The sequence below is a fragment of the Cyanistes caeruleus genome, chromosome 2 (assembly GCF_971803275.1).
Source record: "Cyanistes caeruleus chromosome 2, bCyaCae1.hap1.1, whole genome shotgun sequence".
NCBI lineage: Eukaryota > Metazoa > Chordata > Aves > Passeriformes > Paridae > Cyanistes > Cyanistes caeruleus.
In genome coordinates, this window is record NC_141702.1 from 57118869 (window position 1) to 57140463 (window position 21595).

Sequence of the window (21595 nt, forward strand, 5' to 3'; positions counted from 1 at the left end):
ATTTGAGGTAATGAATCTATTACACAAAACACAATTCTCCCGCTGGAAGGCAACCCCCACTCTGAGCTCTAGAGAATACAACTCATAGTTAGGAATTTCGGTAATTTAAACTTCCTCCCACCAGCACATGGAAATGACTGCAAGTCCCGACAAGAGCTGCATTCTGAGAGCCCTCGTACCCCTGAACATGCTCCTGCAGCCATCAGGAGTGGCAGCAAAATGCCATGTCGGGGAGCTCACTTATTGCGTACATCTCTGCCTCGTGAGACTGCACAGTGAACAGATCCTTTACCTACTGCTTTCAGTTTACCGAACACAACAGATTAAAAAAATAAAAAATAAAATATCTTGAGGACAAGTATGTGAGAAATTAGGTAAACTAGGTGATGGTGAAGAGAGGTGGTGGAAATTAAGATGTCAGTTTTTATCCCTTCTGTTACTGACTTCTGTGGGTATTACAAACGCAATTAGGCAGCTTTGTTTTTTGCAATCTCTGAAGCAGTAGGAACTACTGATGATAAATGTGTTTAGGGATTAAATATTTGAGGGTTTCATGGAAGTGTGTGAAACGTACTTCACAATATACAACTCTTAGGCCTCTTTTTCCAGTGCCTTGTTCCTTGTGCCAGATGTTTTTATCAGCGTCTCATGAATGCGAACTGCACACAAAATACTAAGTTTTTGTGGGGTTTATGATTTATGTTCATTATCAACCAATAGGGAGTCATAGAGCAATATAAAATCAGGCTAAAGATTGCTTCAACAGGACAGCTAACTTATGTAAGTATTGAAACCTCCCTAGACAAGGTGTCCATATATTTGCCACGCTTACCATTTTTTTGCTAATAGGTAACAGCAATCCTTCTTGTTGCAAATAAAACACTTGTTACTTTCAAATCCACTGAGGACTTGGTGGTCCAGCTTGTTTTCTTCATTTTTGTCTGAAACTTTCACGGTTTTGACTGCCACTACTAAGTTTCCCTCTGCTTTCTCTTCTTTAGGATGATGACCTCTAGCTCCTGAAAAGTTTATCTTGTGCTTTCATCCTTTCGATGACTCTTTCTGCTCCCTCCTGGAGTACTCTGCCTGCTTTTGCTCTCCAGAACCCTTTCCTGCAGTGTGGTGCTGAGGGCTCAGCCCGGTATTGCTCCGGCCCAAAGACCCTCTCCAGGCAGAGCAGGCCACAACAGCAGCTCAAGACAAACAACTGCAATATTAGCATCTTCTATACGCGTACCTCTCTTAGTGCTTTCAAAGGCTGCAGTCACCTATTAAGCATGACAGGCTCCTGCAGGCGCAGCTCCGTTCGCACTCGGGATCTCCCGGCGGCGGCGCTGCCCGGTCAGGGGCAGCGACAGGGGCAGGGACAGCGACAGGGGCAGGGCCGGGCAGGGCCGGCCCCCTCCCGTCGCCACCCCCGCTTCCTCCCGGCCCCGCCTGTTGATGTTTCACTTGCTTTTAATTCCCGGGTCGCAAGATGGAGGCGGCACTGGGACGTCGAGAGGTGCTGCTGCTGCCGCTGTCGCTGCTGCTGCCGCCTCTGGCCGCCGCTCTGCTGGGCCCGGCCGCGCCGCTGGGACAGGTACCGCCGGAGCCAGCCCACTCCCTGCCCTGCCACTGCCCCTGCTCCTGCTCCTGCCCCTTTCCCTGCACTGCCCCTGCCCCAGCCCCTCTCCCTGTCCCTGCCCCTGTCCCTGTTCCTGTCCCTGCCCCTGTCCCTGCCCCTGCCCCTGTCCCTGTCCCTGCCCCTTTCCGTGCCCCTGCCCCAGCCCCGCTCCCTCACAGGGGTGAGCCAGACCCTGTGAGGGGCGACAGGGTTTCCCCTCTCCCTTTGCTGGTTCGTCTGTATAGGATTCGATGTGCTGTATCTTTCATGTCTGAGGGGGGAGATGGTTACTTCTGTGCAGTGTAGATGTGTTTATATTTTATTTTCAGGCTTGTCCGCCTACATCTCCGTGGTTCAGTGCCGTAGAAGTACACACTGCATTAGGTCTACACTTGAGCGTAGCCTACTCGTGAATCGAACTAAGGAAGAGGTTTTGATAATTGGTGTATATCTGTAAATACACAGGGCATCGTGGTGTCTTTTTCTGTTCCAATATCTATGCGGTATCTTGGTGACATCAGTTTTAAATTTGGTGGCTTTTTAAAAGAGTGTAAGGAATGTTTTGTGTACTACTTAGGAGAATTTTCTAGTGGGAATAAAAAGATTTGCCATAGAACCAGGTAAGCTCTGACCTCTAGAATTACAGAAGAGCTGGGTACTTCTGTCTGAGGTAAAGTCATGAACAGATACATCCTCTAAAATTGTTATAATTGTGAACCCAAAGTGTAAGATCACAGAGGGAAGTTGTGAGGGGTTCGTAGTCAAACTGTCTAGCCAATGTGAAGTTACTGTTACCTGGCCAAATTTATTGTCTTTTTTTTCCTCCAGAGTTGCTTCTTTATTAGTGTAATTTAAGTAAAACATTTCCAAGAAAGCCTGACGGAGGCCTTGCAGTGACACATCCTGTGTTGCGAAGCAGGATTCATTCCTGGCCTTACTTCCTGGTTTCTGCTTCTCCTTATGAACTTTTGAGGAGAGACCTCCTTAGCTCTGATTTCAAACTGGGGATCTAGATCTTCAGACACCTATAAAAGTGCCTGAATGCCTGAAGTGAGGTGCACTAAAGAGAGCAGAGGGAGCTCAATCCTTGGGTACTTTACTTATCCCTCTGAGAAAGGGAGTGCTGGCTTGAATTTGCTGAAAGGCTCATGAAATGACGATGTAATACAGACTTATGCTCTTGCTCACCTTCTACCCAGGAGCTGTCACAATTCCACACTGAAACTACAGCTTGGTAACATTAGAGTTCTTTGTCACTGCTGGCAGTTTTAAAGGACATGGAGGCACATTTGTGTTTGCTGTCTTTGGATGTGAAAGCATGAGCAGCGTGCAGGGGTGCTGGGGCAGTCCCACATAAGGCAGCTTGGGGTCAGAAATAGAACATTAGGTATGTTTTGGAGTGTGAATAGGGCTTGACTTAGGAACTGTAATGCCTTATGGGCACAGTTGTGCTGTTGGTGGGGTTGAGTTTGTCCACTAGTGCCGTACTGCTCAGGTGGTCTTGTGAACTCATGATTTGCTAGTTTGGAAGTGTCTGCACTCTTTTAGTTTGATAAAGGTCTGGTGGCTTAAGTATATGCAGAAAATTTCTTCTAGAGTCAAAAAGGGACATACAGATTTTTACTTTAATGTTTTTTTTCTTTTTAAATGTTAGATTTAGCCAAATAAAAACTTGTGTTTTCTCCTGCATAATTTAGTTTTGTACATACAGGACCAGTTCTGATTCAAAAGGAACAGTGTGTCTTGAGGAAGTTTTGTGTAGAAGAATCAATGTTTTCTGACACTGAGCTGTTTTTTGGTGGCCTGTTAGGAACAGAAGTGCCTAGGCAGTGGGAATGGGCAGAGTGGGAATACCATGCTGTCAAGTTGCCTTCAGGAGCCATGAGCTCAGTGGCAGTGAGGTCAGAATAACTGTGTTGTTTCCTCAGGGTGGCTTGGGACTGGCAGACTGGTTGGGAGCAGGCAGCATCAACATGGTCAGCTTTGCTTTGGCTGGACAGCACAACTGTGCCTTGCAACTCTGTGGAGCCCACTGCTTGCACTCTACTAACAGCTTCTCATTTTGTTAACTCTTCCATGTGGGGATTAAAGCTGATGCTAAAGTTTACCTCCATGCTGATGGCAATGGTGTTACAGAAACCATAGTGGAAGGACTGAGGAAAAACCTTGAGACACTGGAATAGCATTTTGTAAGGCTGAAATGCTTTTGTTCAGCTCTGGAATGTGAACGCCTCAACTGTTGTGCAATACTTGTAATTTCTTAAAAAAGCTGTTTTGAAATCTGGACCTTTTTTTTTTAACATTAGCACGTCTGTTATGGTTTTTATTTCTCCTCATAAAATTTGGATATGCAAAACTGGACTGAAATTGATTAATTAATTGATTGATTTTAGGCACAATTCAGGGTTTATTGTTGTTGCTATTTTGGGCTTTTTGTTTTTCTTTAAAAAAACTTAAAGGGAATGATGCAATAAGACAGCTGACCTTCATATTAAAGTAACGTTTCTGGTGCAAGGTCAGGAATAAGGTTTTGTGCTTTAGAGTATTTTTTTAATGTGTTGATAGGATCTGGCTAAAAGCAGTGCTAACACCATGTTATTTGCTTATTCTATTTACCTCTTGATAATTTAGGCTAGCAGAGTTCTTTCTAAATAGCATACTTGCCTAACAGATGTTTTATTTCTTTTTAGTTCAGTTGCCTGGGGAAAAAAATAATTTTATATTATTTGTTGCCTGCAAGAAACCTCTTTGTGAATGGGTCGTTTCACAACAGCAGGAAATAATTCTCACTACACATCAACCATTTGGTGCAGTGAGTACAATGTATTTTAATCAAAGAAGAAACTTGTTAATAGCAACATGCTGGAATGTTTCTTCCATTGCTTTATGCCAGCTTTTCTATTGGCAGCCCAGCACGTGTGAATTTTAGGCCTTAAAGAGCTGACATCATCTTCCTATGTATATTTGATTAAATTAAAACAGTATGATGCAACCGTGTCTCTATGATGTGAGACTGAGTAGTCACCTTTAAAACTCATGATAAAATATCCTTGTATGAGTTGGTTTAATAGGGAGGATATAAAGGCAATTAATTCTGGTAACACACATAGGGGAAAGGGAAGTATAAGCCATGTTATAATAAGAGTTGTTGTAAAACAAGGAAGGAATGAAATTAGGTGTGCTTCTTCAGAAAAGCAAAGTGAAGCAAAAGCACCATGTTAGATTATTACATTAAGAAAGAGCTCAGCTTTAGCTAGTTAAGAAAATACTGGATGTAGTTATCTTACCCTAAATATTGTCATGCAGTTTAATAATGCCAAATCTTAACGGAGAAAATTTTGTACAAAAAATTTCTGAAATGTGAGGGGCAAATTACTGTCCTGCAAACTTGTACAATTATGACTTGTCACATCAAACTTTTACCATGGTTACTTCTCAATTCAGTTATGCCTGATTGCAGTTAAGACTCCACAACATAGTTCTGTTTTGATTCTTATGAAAGAATTACGTGAAGAATGGATCATGGAGCCCTGGATTGCAATATATGGTTACACTACTTGGACCCAGTTAATCATGTGAGCGCCAGAGGTCAAGTGGTATGAGTTCTTGTGGTAGTTTTGTCTGTCTCTTCAGACACTTCTTTTCCTATAATCTCTTCTCAAATTTAGAAACAGGCTATTAGTTTTGTCTATTTTTACCTGCTCAGCAACCTGCATGGGACTTTACATTTTTCAGTCACAAACAGGATATCAGAAGTGCCTGTGTAATGGCTGTGAGGGGATTGTCTGCCTTTCAAGTCTCTGTACAGCTGGCCATCTTGTAAGGCATTTTGCCATCTGTTCCTAGGGCTGCCCACAGGCCTTGTAGTGCAGAAAAAGCCTTGTTTGAGAGAGCCTCAATAGAGAACAGCTGTGCTTCAAGTGGGCCGGCTGCTAGCAGCAGAATCTTGATGAGGCTTGTGTGATTGATGCAGCTGTGTAGGACTGAACAGTTACCCTGTACTGGGAGAAACTGTACAGTGCACCCCATCAGGTATTCACTGCCTGTGGATAAAGTTTTTCCATGATTCTTTAATCACATCATCAGATCTGTTTGAAGTTCCTGCGTGATCGGACCCATCAGCTTTTTCTTCTGCGGCATTTTTCTTAAAAAGCAGTATTAGGTGAAATGTTCTCTGTAGATTTGTGTGGTGTTAGTCTTTGAGAATTAATGAATATTCCCTTTTAACTTATGCCAGATGCTTTATATTCTTCGCTGACATATTTTCCCCTTCTTGTTGTTCTGCTGCTGCTGTGATTATACTGCCCCAGTTAACAGTCCTGGGTTCTGTTGCAGCACACAGTGAAAAAAGTTAGAAAATGATTACTACCTGCTTACCTCTGCTGATCCAAGCTCTCAGAAATTCACTAGTTCACTGTAACCTATGCCATCACGCTGTTAGTGCTGCTGTCCCAGAACAGGATGACTTATATTTGTGGTAGGGGTGCTATCCTCTTTGCAGGTTCTTTGGCCACTACCACTCTAAATATCACTGCTGCAGCACTAAAACAGGGATGAGAAATCATAAGATAACTCAGGAGAGACATTTACATCCTGTAAGAGCATTAAGAATGATTGGGCCATTTTTAGTGCAGATTGGAGTTTTGTGTGAAGGCATTTGCCAGCACAGGAGGGTACAAAGGGCTGAGGATTATGGAATAGGGTCAATGTTAAACTGAAAGCACACCCCAATCCTTAGGGACTTGAATTGCTTCTTGGGGCTGTCCTTTCATCCTGGCTCTGTCAAAGCACTGCTTTTTCAATTATCCCAGTAAATTCAGAACCTTTTAAATTACAGGCCTGATTGAAACTTGCATGATACTGAAAAGTATATTGTAAGTTATATAACCAACCTTTACACTCATGGTTAAGGCTTCTCCAGAAATCAGCAGTGCAATAGTATGGACTACTGCAGAGTTCCTGTGTTCTGCTCTCAGTGGCTTTGTTACTGCAGGATTGGCTAGTTTGCCTTTACAAAATAAGGGATGTGGGGTAATTTACCTTTCTTAGTACTTAAGTTCATAACCATAAGACATATGTACAAAGCACCATAAAACACTTTCTTCCCCTCCACCTTCAGGTTGTGAATTTTATTATGGTAACAGAAAAAAAATTTCCTCTGTTGAAATTAAAGGATGTTCTGTAAATGTGTGAGTCCTCAGCCTTAGGTCTGGGAAGATGGGGATTTGAATTATCACTGGAGCACTTTCTAGCAAGTGTGGCTTGTCAGACCAGGCATTTCCTCCTAAAATGGCTACAAGAGCTGTTGGCCTGCCACATCTGCTTCCCCCCTTGAGGAGGAATAAACAATGTATGGCTCCTGAGCACTCATCAACATGCAGATATTGAAGGGGTACCAGTCAGGTTTGTGGTAACAGGGGCAGTGCCATGCATCACTTCTTCCCTGCCATGAGTGAAAGTGGATTATCTGGGATGGTTCTCTGCTCTTCGGTGAACTGCTGCTTCCTTTTCCCCAGCCCTCCTGCCCAGCTTTTGATTGCATTTGGCATGCATCTTGTTATTTTTGCCATCATGTAGATTTTGTTATGGGGTATGTATAGGGTCAGGAAGATTGGCCACAGCAGGACCCATTGAGTTTTGAGTGTGATACTGCAGGAGACACCAGTGGGAAGCCATGGGAAGACAGCAGTGTGAAACTTGCCTTCAAGAAAGGGTTAAGACTGAGCTGGAACACTGCTGTTTTCTGTGGGAAGATATGAAGGGTAATGAACTACCTGTTCATAAATTGTAAAACAAGAGCATATGACAACTCAGTAGAATGGATGTACAGGGAAGATACCAGTAGAATTTGTTGGATCTGAATGTGAACAGACTAGTTAGTCCCAGGAATGGCAACAATGTGAGTTCTCTGTTGTGCGTGAACAAAAAAATTGCAAGGGTCATGATGCAGCTGCTGTAGGGGAATACTGATCATTGCTCTGAGTTACTTTATGGAACTGCACCATTAAGGAGGTACATCACCTGAGATGGTGGTGAGGACAGACGTCTGTCTCCCAAGGACATGCTGCAAGGACAGACAGATCACGCAGCAGAGGCAGTCCGACCATCTGCGTCCATCAGAACAAGGAGCCCAGCTCACTCTTCCCAGCTGAGTTCTTGTATCTCTCATGCTTGTCCAGCTCTTCCTTGCTTGCTCAAGTGAGTGACAGAAAAATGGTCTGCAAAAAAGGGAAAGTTTTTGTGCCAATTTAATGAGCTAAATTACCTCACTGACTTGGGATGGATGAGAGGGAAGGGTGATATGCAGGAGAGCTCTGCACTCTCTTTCAGTGGCAGAGGCAGCAAGTGTTTAAACTGTCTTATTTGTCCACACATTACAATCTGATTTTTGAACCTTTAACGGCACAGAAGTGGTCCACTGAAATATTTAATTTCTTAAACATGTAACATGCTCTTCAAGGGCAAGTTTTAAGTATATTCTGGAGTTCACTGTGCCAACAGAGCTGACAGCTGTTTTGAAGGAAATTAATCATTGTATGTATAGCTAGCTTTGTACATTTCACAGTCAATTGTTGAGCATATCTAGCTTCCTTCATGCCCTTCACTTTCAAATAGAGCATTTCATTAAAAAAAAAAAAAAAAGAAGGTGGGGATTTTCCTATTTTTCATCAGTCATTTCCTTTTTCTTGTAATCTCAGTCCCTTTGTAGATGTCAAAAAAAGATTGTGAAATACTTTCTGTGTAAAAAACCTCAGATGTAATTTGTGGCTTAAAAAATGAAGGACTATTATGACTGCCTGGAAAATCCATCTTTTGTGCCCTTTGAATTCCCAGAAAACTGAAAAATCTAGCAAGTGATGCCACAAAGTTGGTAATCTGTTAAACAGTTTGAGAGTGTAAAAGATTTGCAGTTCTGAATGCTAAGAGCTAAAAGATCTAGAAGTTTGGTGGATTTTTATTTTACTGTTAATATACACAATTCTTAAAATATGAGAAGAAAGTAAGTGGTTTGAGGAAATTACAGGAAGACAGGATAGAATATATCCTGTTTATACTGTCAATCCAGTTTATATCTTTATTACTCAGACTTCACTTGACTGAGTAATTTGGAAGTTTTCATTTCCTTTGAATATCTAGGATTTAAGTTTTGAAGAAAATTCAGTATAAAAACCTGTTTCATAGAAAGGGCATTGAGGAAGCCATTTCTGTTTGGCTGGCCAGATATGCCAAATGGGTCTGAAGTATTTCCAAGTTTCTCCAAACCCAAAGGTTATCTGTGGTAGGTTATACCATTCTTCTTATGATGCCAGATTCCAGCTGAATTGGACTTTGAGATTGTTTTTCAATTTTTGACAGTTCTGGCTCCTTGAGTATACTCATTAGCACTCATTCTTAAATTACTTTTTTGACATTACAATCATGCTTCAGAACTTTTCTGCTCATGAACTGAGGCTTTATTATGTTAGGTATTGTGTATTTCACATATTTTCTGGCTGAATATCTTGTTTTTAAAAATACTAAATGAAAAGTCTTTTTGTGTATTTACATTTTTATTTATTTTAAATTCTGAGCATGTTCAACTTTTTATTGAGACATGACTCACTTTTTAACTGTTGGCTGTGAAACAATGACTCAACTACAGAGCTAAAGAAGAAGGTATTGCTGAAAGTATAGAGACATTTTCCAGAGGAAAATGGATCCACAGAATCACCAAATTATTTAGGTTGGAAAAGACCTCTAAGATGAAGTCCAGCCTTTGACTGGACACCACCCAGTTAACTAAACCACAGCACTAAGTGCCATCTCCAGGTGTTAATGAAATGAATAATTTAAGGCTCCCACAAGCCAAATATGGAGCTTAACGTTATTTTTGAAGAGGTGTCTGAGGAAAACAGTGTGGCAATCATTACTTTTGGCTATGTGCAAGCAAGATTTGATTTTTGTATGTAGGTTTTTTTCAGGGACAGACCTGGGACATTTAAGGTCTCATTTGCAAAGCAGCCACTGAAATTACAAGGGAGAAATGAGAGTACAGAATGAGTGATTCAATAAATTACAGCAATTAGGATTTGAAAGAAAGAAGCAAATTCCCATTTTCTGTGAGTTTGAGGTGTCCCATGTGGCATAATTTGGGAATCATAACCAGAGAAACAGGATTTCTGCTGACAAAACTGATGTTTTTTACTATAAACCAAAATGTATAAAACTTCACTTCAAAGAGTAACTGGAGTTACAAAACACATTTACAGAGAATCTGATTTTTACCTTTTATGGTCTATTATTTTTCAGCTAATATGAGAGACTTCCAATTTTATCCTTGTGAAACAAGGGATTATTAGTATTATTTTATCTTTATTACAAAAAACCACAAACTATACATAGGGCGATGCAGATGTCATTCTTTCTCATCAATCCTCTTTATTAAAAAGAGGGATGAAAAACCAGACTAATCCTTACATGAAACAAGAAAGCATATTCCTTTTCCTTCTGTCTGCTGGACAGAAAGCCTGGGAATGCACTATGGGGTTAGTATGAAGTCATTCTGCCAGGACACGTGCCAGAACATGAAAGTTGCCTGCAGTGGCTCATGTATTTTCTCAAACATACATCTCTTCTCACTTTTTTTTTCCAGGAAGCAATCAGAGTTGGTGTTACGATGCTGAACACCAGTGGAGAATTTCACAAAGGACAGGTTTGTCTGGTTTTTCTATTTATTCAGTGAATTAATATGCAGCAAAACAAAGTCCACAGGTATATCCTTTATTCTGACATCAGTCAGTATGGAGTGTGTTCCTCTGAGAGCAGAACTGCAACACAGGGATAGGAATCATAGACTCATTCTGGCTGTCTTTCTTTCAGGTTCTTTTTAACATCACCTATGTTAATGGACAGGTATATCTAAATGACTTTCCTATGAAAAGCGGCGTTGCCCACATAACGTGTCAAACAATAATACGTGAGTATTCTCTTTTCCTTTTTTTTTTTTTTATTTTTTTAGTTTTTCTCCCTCTCCTGGGGTGTTTGGCTTCTCTGTTGTCTAGCAACTAAATCTTACAATGGCTGTGTGTTTTGCATGTTTTAAACCAGAGCATTGTGGAAGCAAAGTATTTCCCAAAGTAGGAAATTTAATTTTGGCATTAAAATGGATCAAAAAATCTTACCACCCTCATCTCAAGTCACCTTAACAGGCTTGTGTGTGAATTGTCTAATCTGAAATCCAGACCCTGCCCATCTTTTCAAAAGAATGTTTTGCACTACAAGCTAGACAATGTAAACAGAAGGATGCAACTCCACCCTGCTAATGGCTGTGTCCCTAGGTTGGCTGGCATACATCCAGAAGGAGATTCAGTAACAAAAGTATGAATTGTTGTTAGGAAGATATTTTAATGATATCACTTCTGTGTCTGTTGGACAAACAAGTTTCTTCTGGATAGGATATTATAGCAAAATACGGCACTTTTGTTAGGGTCCTGCAGTGGTTAATGACCTCAAATTGTCTTGAAACTGTTTTTCCACTGAGTCAATGCTACATTTTTCATGAAAAAACAGAAAGTACTGTGATTTTTTGGAAATCCACAGAGCATACTGTATAATTTATTAAACAAGGACCATTATACTTATTTGATTTAAGCTTCTGTTGTAGTGAGAAGAGTCTTCTGCTGCATGAGATGCAGTCAGTCTCTAGGTTGATATCTGATGTCATCCTCCTCAGGCACTTAGGGAATACTAACACTTTTTCAAACTGTTTCTCTGAGCTGTGACCTTGTTGCTTGAACCCTTCTTTCCCAAGCATGATCAGTTATTAATCTGACAGTATTTCTTTTCTGGAGAGAGAGCAGTAATCAATTTCTCTTTTTTCTGGTACAAAACCACAGCAAAATGTCATTTACTTGCAAAATAACTCACTCCAGAAAAATAGATACGATTTTATTGACTAATTCTGAGAGCTTCTGATCACTCTTCTGTAGCTCCTATTAATTTCCCAAATAATAGTTGTAGCACTTGCAGTGACTAGTTTTGAATCTGAAACAGTGAGGAAAATACTGATTTTACCTGGGAGCTAGAAACCTGGAACTCTTTATCTCCATGTTTGGGTCTGAGTCCCCACCACAATACCTCTCTCTGTTACCTGTAATGCAACGTTTATACTATTTACTTATTAAATTATTGGCAACATATTCAGGCAGTGTTTGTAAAATGCTTAAGAAATGTCGATATACTTACTAATAGAGGGGAAAAATATCCCTAAGTGTATATAAAAACAAAACTTGACCTTCCTAATCACGCTTTAGAATATGAGACACCACGTACTCTGACATCGTTGTCAGATCATTCCTGGCACCTACATCCCCACTTGAAGTTCCCCCAATTGTCAGTTTTGGATCAGAAGTGTATCTGTCACTCTTGTGAATGTAGAGGTGGTTGAACAGCCTGACACACGGTAAAAGCTGGGAACACAGGGAGCCTCAGCTGCTTGGCATCTTAGAGGCTTTGGGCCTTTAGTGCATGCTTGCTGCTCCAAGTCAGAAAACATTCAGTAACCAGGTTAGTGCCCTGGCTCACACCTGTAGTGAACTTTCTTTCTGACACTTATTTTGGCAGTGGAAGACAGTACTAAATTATGCCTGAAAGTATTTTTCTATATTTTAAATGAGAAAAATAGCCTTGTGAGGACAGGGATCACAGCATGAAAGTAATGGACATGCTGAGTAGTTACTGTGTGACTAAGAGACCCAAGTCAAACCTTAGCCCACATTACCTGACAGGCTCATCACTGCAAGTGACACACACACAGCACCTGTGGCTTAGCAGCAGGGATGGTCTGCTCTCAGTTCATGTCCCTCGGTATCTGCATGCTGGAGAGATCCCTCACCTCCACTCTTGTGCTTCTCCAGGACTTCAGTTCTAGCATGCCATCACTTGAAGCAGAGGTGTGGTAGTTGGGAGGAGGATGCTAAGACTATGCAGAAACAGTCAGGGTAGAAAGGCAGTTCAATGTGTCCTTGTAGAATATTAAGTTGTTGAAATAGCTGAAAGCTTTTGGTTAGGAGGAGAGGTTGAGGTGTCACCAGTCACATATGAAAACAGAGAGGAGGACGGAAAAATATGTAGGAGAGAACTGGCACTCATCTTGAGCAGGAGATGCAGTGTGCCTGGAAAAGAGCACATTCGTTTCTATGTTCAGAGGAAGGGGAATGTTGTGCAAGACAAGATGTTTACACAGGTGGCTAGCTAGGCTGTGGCATAACTCTTATGATGTCCTTTGGATGACTTAAATAAGAATGTAGCAATAACCAAGCCAAAGAGCTCTGCTTAGAGTGCTTAAATGCAAACCTCAAAGGCAGAGACGCAACATTGTTTGCAGGCTTCCTGAGTCAGGGGATTGTACAGCTCTGCTGTGTTAGGAGACCTGCTCTGAGTCTGATTTGGTGATGTACTGGTAAAAAAATCATGGCACCTGTTCTAGCTGTTGCCCAGGTTACTACTGGTTGTAAAAGCAGTTACTGGAAATGTTAAGCACATCGGCATAGCGCAGATATTCTGTACAGTTGTCCTGGCATCCCTGGTTTGATGCTAGTGCTACTCTGACTTCATTCAAGTGCTGCATGTACAAAGGCATCTATGTCAGAGTTGCACCTGTTTTCTCTATGGCTGGCTACTGCTTTCTGGTTGAGGTGTTTTCTCTTCAAAAATCATGACATTGTGTGTTAACAGTGGAGAACAGAAGCTTGGATAACATACCGGATCAGCAGCGCCTGGGAACCGTCAGTGTTCGCATCATGGTTCACGAGTGGCCTTTGGCATCTACTTCAGATTTGCAGCTGATTGTCATTCAGGAAGAAGTGACAGAAATTGATGGAAAACAGGTAAAAAAAAAAACAACCCTGCTACAACATTCTGCTTGTTTTTAATTTAGGAGAGGCAAGTAGTTCCCAAGGATTAAAAGATTTACATGTATCTGGCTGGTGATAGAACATGAAGTACATAATTAATGTTAGCTAACACAGTACTAAGGGAGATAACAGCAGAGTTGGCAGTATAATAGTGGGGATGTTTCATGAGGAAACTTCAAGTTTTAATGCTTCTATTCATATTTTAATAATTATCATTAACTATATCACATGCACTTTGAATAAGTGAACTTTTGCAAGTAAAGCCAGACTCACAAGCGAGAGCTGATTTATAAAATAATGCACAAAAAACAAAACAAAAAGGGGCATGGGGTCATTCTGCATCTTGAGGTTTTCCCTGTTGTTTATTCCAGGCTAACAAAAGGCTTCAAGCAGGTAGCATGGGGAACAGCTTGCAGTAGTAAACTCATGGCAAGTGGGCTTATTGTGAAAGCCCACCACACATGAGAGCTTAGCCTTAGAAGACTTTGCAAGTAAGATAATTGGAATATTGATAATGAACGTGCATTTTGAGATGAACAAGCACCTCCACCCCTCCAATTCTAAGTGTATTTGCACAAATAGCAGTCAATGTGAGGGGTTGCAATTCTAGCTGAGATTGAAATGTGCAGAATTGAGTTCTCAGAATCACCTGTATGGTGGAATTGATTTACTAACCAAAGAGATTCAGTAGAAAACATCCAGCTACTGAAGCCAGTTAAGACCAGTGTCTTATTTCTGTTTCTGCACACCTGCATATTACATGTGGCCAGGCTTTTTTGAAACTGGCTTGTGTTCTGCTGCCTTTTTCTTTTTTTAAAGGATAACGATGACATTACCACTGATCCTTGATTAATTGCATGGTCAGCATGTAGTATTTTTTACAGGGATCTGTATAATGTCAGAATCTGTTGGTTAGTAAAAAGCCCCACTGAGAGGGCTGTAGTTTTTCCAATGAGTTCTTTATCCCCCTGATAAGAGCTTAAGATATTGTGGTTTGATTCAGTCGTTACACAACAGCGGCATTGTATTTCAGGCCCCAAACTAGACATCACAATGCATGTCACATTTTCATAGGGACCTAGTGAAAACAACCAGAAAGCTATTGCTGTTTCCTTCATTGTTCCTTTAAGTCAAAAGCAGTCTCACATAAGCACAGTAGAGGAGCAGAATCACCTCCCTTGACCTTCTGGCCACACTGCTTTTGATGCAGCCCTAGAACAGAGTTTGCTTTCTGGAATGTGAGTGCACGTTGCCAGGTCATGTTGAGCTTCTCATCCACCAACACTCCCAAGTCCTTCTCTCTAAGGCTGATATTTATCCATTCACTGCCCAGCCTGTACTTGTGCTTGGAACTGCCCCATCCCAGGTACAGCACCTTGCACTTGGCCTTGTTGAACTTCGTGAGTCTCAAGTCTGTTCAGCTGCTTCTGGATGGCAGCTCTTCCCTTCAGCAGGTTGGCCACACAGTGTCATCAACAAACTTGCTGAGGGTGCACTCAGTCTCACTCTCCATGGTGTCAGCAAAGTTGTTAAACAGCGGCAGTGCAAATACCCATCTCTGAGGACACCACTTGTCACTGATCTCCATTTGGATATTGAGCCATTGACAGCAACTTTCTAGAGTGCAACCATCCAGCTAGGCAATGCCTTACCCACTGCCTGCTCCATCTGTCAAGTGCACGTCTCTTGTTTGGAGACAAAGATGTGAAGCAAGACACTGTCAAATGCTGTGACACTTGGCTTTCAGTTGCTAAAAACAAGCAATGTTCCTACAAAAGCACAAGTGTCAGTCTTATCTCAGCAAGACTTTTGATGTTTGTAAGTGTTTTCACTACATACCTGAGTTTTCCATGCCCTAAAATACCTCCCCTGCAAGAGGCTGGTGATGTACTATATAAGACTTGTTTTAAAAGCCCATGGATTGACTAGCATGTGCTTTTGCAGGGAGAGGGATCCAGTCTGTTCAGCATATTTTCTGATGTGCTATGGTCTACATAAGTGTGATATGTGAAAGTAAAGAATACTAATTCATGTTTTAACAGCCCTACATGTCCGTCCTAGTGGCCTGAAGTTTTCTGGGATGTACTGGTGCCCTCTGCCAGTCTGCTGCAGTCTTGCTTTAAACTCAGCAATACTATGTTTGCATCTTTTGTAGGTTCAGCAGGAAGAAGTAACAGAAATAGATATTTTAGTAAAGGACCTGAGAGTACTTAGACACTCCAACTACACCGTCCCTTTGAAAGAGAGCATGCTGTATTCCATGCCAAGGGACAACGACGTGTTATTTACACTGCCCAACCTCTCTGGAAAAGGTATCTCTCAGCTTTTAAGTAGTATTTTCATCCATGTCCAATGTATTGCTTTACTGGGTAAGAGAGGATCATTCATCCCTTGTTTTACATAGTGGAAGAGTTTTTTCATTAACAGGGATGGGTTTTATTTTGTATGTCTTGGTTTTTATTTTTTTTAAACACCTAAATTCAACTCTTTGTATTAGGTATTTTATTTGTTTGCTTTCAAAACTTCTCCTTTGAAGTGCTTAATACTTGACAGTCTGCAATCCAGACATCTGACAGGAATAACTTTCTCTCTGAGATCTGCAATGGAAGTTTCTCTACAGCTCCCCCTTTTTCCTGAGAATGAAAGAGAGAACTGTAGAGGAAATACCTGTCCAGGTCAATTCCAAACCACAGAAGAGTTTTCTGTTATTAAACTTGAATAACTTGAAAGAAATAGAAGTTAATTGATGCCTTAATTTTATTTCCGTTTTGTTTAATCAAAAACAGTCAAGGATTTAACTGCAGTAGAATATTTTGATCTGATCCATCACCTTTTAATCTGAAATTTACACCTAAGGGCATAGCTAAAGGCTGCACTGTAACACTGTTTCTGCTTCTTATCAAATTCATGACTCAAGTCATAAAAAACCCTTCTGTGTTCTTGCTGTAAATGTTTGAGAACTGTACCCTCTGCAGAGAAACACAGTATGTCTTTATTTTCCTGCAGAGTGAGTCAAACAAAAAGCAAACTCTCTACTAAATCTAGCTTTTCCTCTTCAGATATTCAAGATCCACTGCAAACTACCAGTCAGTACCTCATCCAGCAAGTAGAAACTACAGTGGATGAAGAGACATTACCTGGCAAGTTACCAGAGACCCCTCTTAGGATAGAGCCTGCATCTTCTTACAAGGTGCTTTTGTTGTTTGCTTGCTTGTTTTAATTATTAGTATAATTATTACTATATAAATATAATTAAAGACAGACAACCACTAAGACAAGTGGATTTCTGCAGATAAACAAAGCCCAAATAAATCAAAAAATGCCCCCTCCCAAATTACTGTTCAGCAGTGACAAGTCCAGTAGGAATCCATTGGACTTCTAACTCTTGCCATGTTCTGAACACACAGATACTTCATGATAGTCAGTTATGATACTTACTTTATACCAAGCTAAGCATTTATGACAATTTCAAATATCGCTTAGCTTTAAATTCCACCATTCTCTCCTGACTGCTTAAGTGCTTACCCTTCTGAGAAATGGACAGCTGGTCTCACCTGCTGTAGGAAACACAGTAACAGCAGGAGAAGTTTTCAGTTCTAGCTCAGGCAAGGATGAGTTTCGTGAGCTCCTTTGAGGCCAAAACACTCACAGTTATAACCCACTGACTGCTCTTTTCAAGTGTCCTTTATTTTCCAAAGGGGCCTTTAATGAACAGAGAACTAAACCTTCACCTGTTTCAAACTTTGAACAATAAAGATATCTGAGCCAGCAGTCAATTCCATCTTGCTTTTATGTATGTTTAATGATATATGAGTTTAAGTAAAATTATTACCGTGTAATGCGATTTACCAGTAGCTAAAAAAAACCCACCAAACCAAAACTCCAGCAGTTGCTTTGTTTTGCAATCTTCGTATTTTTACCTGTTTTGTAGGTGATGTGCCAGTGGGTGGAAGACTTGAGAAAAGGGTTGTGCAGATTCTGGTTTCAGTCTTTACCTATCTTGTTTAGTTTCATGGAAGTTGTAATTGTTGGAGTTGTTGGAGCAGCTCTTATTATCAAAGTCTTAAAGGTGATTCTTCCTTCCTGTGAAAATAAGTAAGTAATTTTTGTAATTCTTTTTTTGCTGTGATCAAGGCAAAATATTGACTAAAAGAATCTTCCTAGAAGCAGGCCCATTCTGTAGGATAATGGCAGCAAGAATTCAGCGAGAAAGCGACCGGTAACTTTCCATTCCAAGTGTACTTCCAACACACAGGCATTTCAGAGAGACACGGGAAAGTGTTTCATTGGAAATGTCTTTAGCTGAGCTGTCATGCTGCCAAATTTTTATCAAGTCTTCTAAGGACTACATTGTGAGATGCTATTAACATAATTCCAAGAAATGAGGGTAGAAACTAGGGCTAAATAATTCTTTTCATACTCCTCCTGTATTGGAGTTTTACAGTAGTTCTGAAAGGCCTCAAATTTGGCTTTGCCAATTTGCATGGGAATTCTCTAAGGGAAACACCTACCTCTGTAGGCAGCTTCCAAGCCATAGTGCCTGGTGCTGGCATAGGTGGCAAGAGACCACGAATAAAGCTGATTGCCTGCAAGGGCTCTATCCACCCGGTGTGTTACCAGCAGAACTAACATTTTTCAGGAAAGCAAGGTCTCAGAACAAGGGTCTGAAAGATGAATTGGTAACTGCAGGTCACAAATCAGTGTAGATTTAATGCTGGAATGGGCAAGCACGTGCACTTTAAAGGAACCCAAGTCAGCTCTGGAAGAGCTGTCGCTTGGAACTTTATGTTCTTTGGGAATCGACTGACAGCGCATTGTGCTTCATCAGCCCCAAGCACAGCTGGTATCTTCAAATGCAGCTGATCAGCTGTGCCTCTGAATGGCCCTGCATGCAGTAAATTTATATATCCACTCAGAAGTATGAAGGCTTTGGTCCTTCTGAGAAACGGGAAAACAGTTGGAAGGTGAGGAAAGTTGGAAACCGCAGTGACAAAAGAGGCAGTGCTTCCCCTGGCATGCTGTCAGATGGGAGGGCTTCCCTGGTTAGAGCAGAAGCACTGGAGAAACACTTTGTACTTTCCCCAGCAGTAAGCAGCTTACCACTGGCAGTAAGTAGCTTAACACTGCCATGTATGAAACTGAACAAAGTAGAACTGGGAAGTTCTAATGCCAACAAACTGTTCAGCAAAGTGGATAATGGCCTGTCCATAGCAGAGGTCAGAATGGAGCAGAGGAACCAGCTTGTAGTAATTTGTCTTCCACTTGAGGAACATGGGGCTTGCTCAAGCCTTGGTAGTATGCATAAAGAAACTGAACTCACCCCACCACTTGAAAAAACAAACCAACCAGAAAAAAAAAAACAAAAAAAACAACAACAACAAAAAACAACACCTAAGCCACAGAGTTATTTTCTGGCTACCTGTGTGGCCCTCTAAAGAATGGTAAAGGTTTAACTCAGGATTGTAAACCAGTAAGAATGAACAGAACATCTCATGTGGTGATGGACAGTTGCAGATATGAGTTGGGATCTCATACCAAGTCTTTAATGCCATTTTACTGGTAAAACTGGAGGCTGTTGTCCTGGAGAATCAGCTGTAGGTCCTGAGAGCACACTTTTAGGCTACTATGAAACTGAGCAGGTAGAGCCTACACTGCTGACATTCCAGATGCAGAAACTGGGCAAAGGGAGCCCGCAGAAACCACAGCCAGTACATTTTGAGAGCCTTTTTCATTACAACTTCATGTAAGAGATATTATGAGGGTAATACTTAGTTGATGTGTTGATTTAAACTAAGTTTGGGGTGTTTAAGAGTAAGTCTAATTTTTAGAACACAGAATCATTTTATGTTATTGTTTTCTAATGCAAGGTATCTTTACCTTTCAGAGGCATCCTTCTCCTGGATCAAGTCAGCTTTGTACCTGTGACTACCATCAGCCTGCCTTCAGACCTTTCAGACAGGAAAAATAATTTAGATGAGAAATCATGTACTTAATACTGTATTTACTTTGGAGTTACTGGTTTTTAAAAAATACTCTTTTAGTTGATCTGATATTTGGCACCTAATCTTAATACCTTGGTTTCTTCCTACTAAGAAAACTAAGTCAGTTGATTAATTGATAAAGGGCCACTCAGGCTGAAGCCCAAAGCTGACTTCCTTGTGCCTCTCCATAAACAAGCAGCCTTTTCAGAAGCTTCAAAATTGAACAGCCTCCTTTTCAGAAGCTTCAAAATAGAGCAGCTTTCCACCCTGAGGGCTACCATTTGTTTTAACTTCTGTGAAGTCACTTTTCCACACCTTGGACAGGATGCTGGCTGCCTTCATGCCCATAAACTAAGTCAGCTGTTCTGACTAACAAGATGATGAAATTCAGGGTGTCCTTAAGTCTGCAGATAGCATTCTTCAGAAAAAGATGAGGGAATATTGCAAACATCAGCTATGCCTGCAAACCTAAGCAAGCCTGCCCCACCTAGTTCCAGGTCTCATAGGGTTGAGTGTGTCTTGCAAGGAAGATACCACTACCAAACATTTGTGTTACTCAAAAGATCTGACATTTTATATATGCAAAACAAAAATTTGAATGGCAGATTTATATTTCAAGCACTTTACATTTTTATGGTCCCTTCCACTCATAAAAATTGTTAGCAGTTGTAACCAGCTTGCTTTTTGTATCTGTGACAGCAGTACTTCTATGAAAGTCCCAAAAGAAAAATGAAAACTCCATTAAATTCTACAGAAATACTGGCTGAACTATTGCTGAGTAGGCCCAGTCTGCTCATGCCAGTTTGTACTGTTAACATTTTTCAAATAAACATTTAAATTGTTTATTAGACTGTCTTCATGTGTGCATTTATAGTAAGGTAAAACAGCAGTTTGCCAAACATTTCAGACTCAGGGCACTGTTTCTTAGCTTTTCATTGTTCTTACTTACAAAAAATGTGTCAAAAGAATGAATAGGAAAAAAAGACCGTCATAACTGTAACTACCTGGCACTAGACTGAGCACAGTTATCATCTGAGTGATCAGAATTACCCATGTGCAGCTGGATGAAGCTGTTGGAGTGAGGGGGGAAAGCTGGGATTCCCCCTCCTCCTGCCCTAAGGAGACATTATCATGAATTTTATGAGATCCAGGTTACTCAGATGCTGGTCCCTACTGCTGGTCTGTGACAGGAACACCTCTCATTGTCTCACTGAACTGACAGCACTGCAGTGATAAAAAGAACATTTCTAACACTGACTTGGCTTTGTAAAAAAGCCAAATTTCACCACCCAGCAGTGCAGTACCCACCACACCAGAGGACACTGCTTAAACTTCCTCTTGTTTTTTATTTTTTGTTCTAGCAGCATGTGTGTGGCAGAGGGATTGCCACCCATGGCTGAACAGGAGACTGCTAGGATTAGCACAGCAATAGTGACTGCACAGATAAGAAGTCTGCAAACAGATGTAGACAAACTTTTCTGTGGCTATTTCCCTGGCCCCTCCAGTAGTATAGTTCAAGAGGAAGTGATGTACAAGGCTGAAGTTAGCTTCTTCTGAGGAAAAAAGGCCCAGGGTAGACAAGAAACACAATAGCTGGTGCACAAACACAGTAGGAATTTATGCTGCAGATGGAAACTCAGCAGCTGTTTGCATGTGCTCTTTGCATCCCTCCTTATGAAACTGGAAACCAAGCACCTGCAACAGCCACAAGGAGATTTAGCTGTTCTAAACAGCTGCAACAAATTCATGGTTAAGCCTGAAAGTGTTGGTACTGCTTCAAAACTTGTCTGATTTCTGCAAAGTTAAAAAACACCAGCAAAGAAACACTACCATGAGATTAATGAAATTCTAAAGATAGAGCAAACCTTCAACACAGTAACTGCCAGACAATTTCTGCTGCTTTACAGGGCTGGAGTTATCAAGTCTTAATAAAGTTAAAGCTTTTGTGTTTCTACTTTAGCATGCACACAGTTTTCCCAAATAACGAGTCTCATGCCTTTCAGAGGAGTGCTACTCTGAGCTGGCACCACTCTGAACTATTTTGTAAATGAATTAAAAAACTACCTCGCCCAACTAAGACAGTAAGGAAAGGGCAACTGTCCTGCATGCCAGTC

General features: G+C 41.0%; 2 protein-coding genes across 3 annotated transcripts in view; one reads left to right on the forward strand and one right to left on the reverse strand.

Moving 5' to 3' along the window:
• The window catches only part of FNDC1 (fibronectin type III domain containing 1), an 80925-nt gene extending 79350 nt beyond the window's left edge, over nt 1-1575 (reverse strand). Inside the window, exon 1 of the mRNA XM_086877191.1 lies at nt 833-1575. The gene's annotated coding sequence lies outside the window, so the exon portion shown is untranslated. The remainder of the gene's footprint in view (nt 1-832) is intronic.
• GINM1 (glycosylated integral membrane protein 1) lies at nt 1117-20329 on the forward strand. Of its 2 annotated transcripts, none has more exons than XM_086877195.1 (8): nt 1117-1582; nt 10239-10298; nt 10466-10562; nt 13322-13473; nt 15656-15812; nt 16560-16690; nt 17432-17595; nt 19385-20329. In XM_086877195.1, the coding sequence occupies exons 1-8, from the start codon at nt 1478-1480 to the stop codon at nt 19491-19493; spliced, it is 975 nt and encodes a 324-aa protein (XP_086733321.1). In that variant the 5' UTR covers nt 1117-1477; the 3' UTR covers nt 19494-20329. The 2 variants fall into 2 exon arrangements, with proteins under 2 accessions (XP_086733321.1, XP_086733322.1); XM_086877196.1 differs by having other exon boundaries at nt 1440-7804.
• Nucleotides 20330-21595: the final 1266 nt, after the last annotated feature.

Coding starts and splice junctions, on each gene's coding strand:
- GINM1 (XM_086877195.1), top strand. CDS start 1,478: ATGGAGGCGGCACTGGGACGTCGAGAGGTGCTGCTGCTGCCGCTGTCG. Junction 1,583..10,238: donor CGGCCGCGCCGCTGGGACAG/GTACCGCCGGAG, acceptor TTTTTTTTCCAG/GAAGCAATCAGAGTTGGTGT. Junction 15,813..16,559: donor GCCCAACCTCTCTGGAAAAG/GTATCTCTCAGC, acceptor TTTCCTCTTCAG/ATATTCAAGATCCACTGCAA.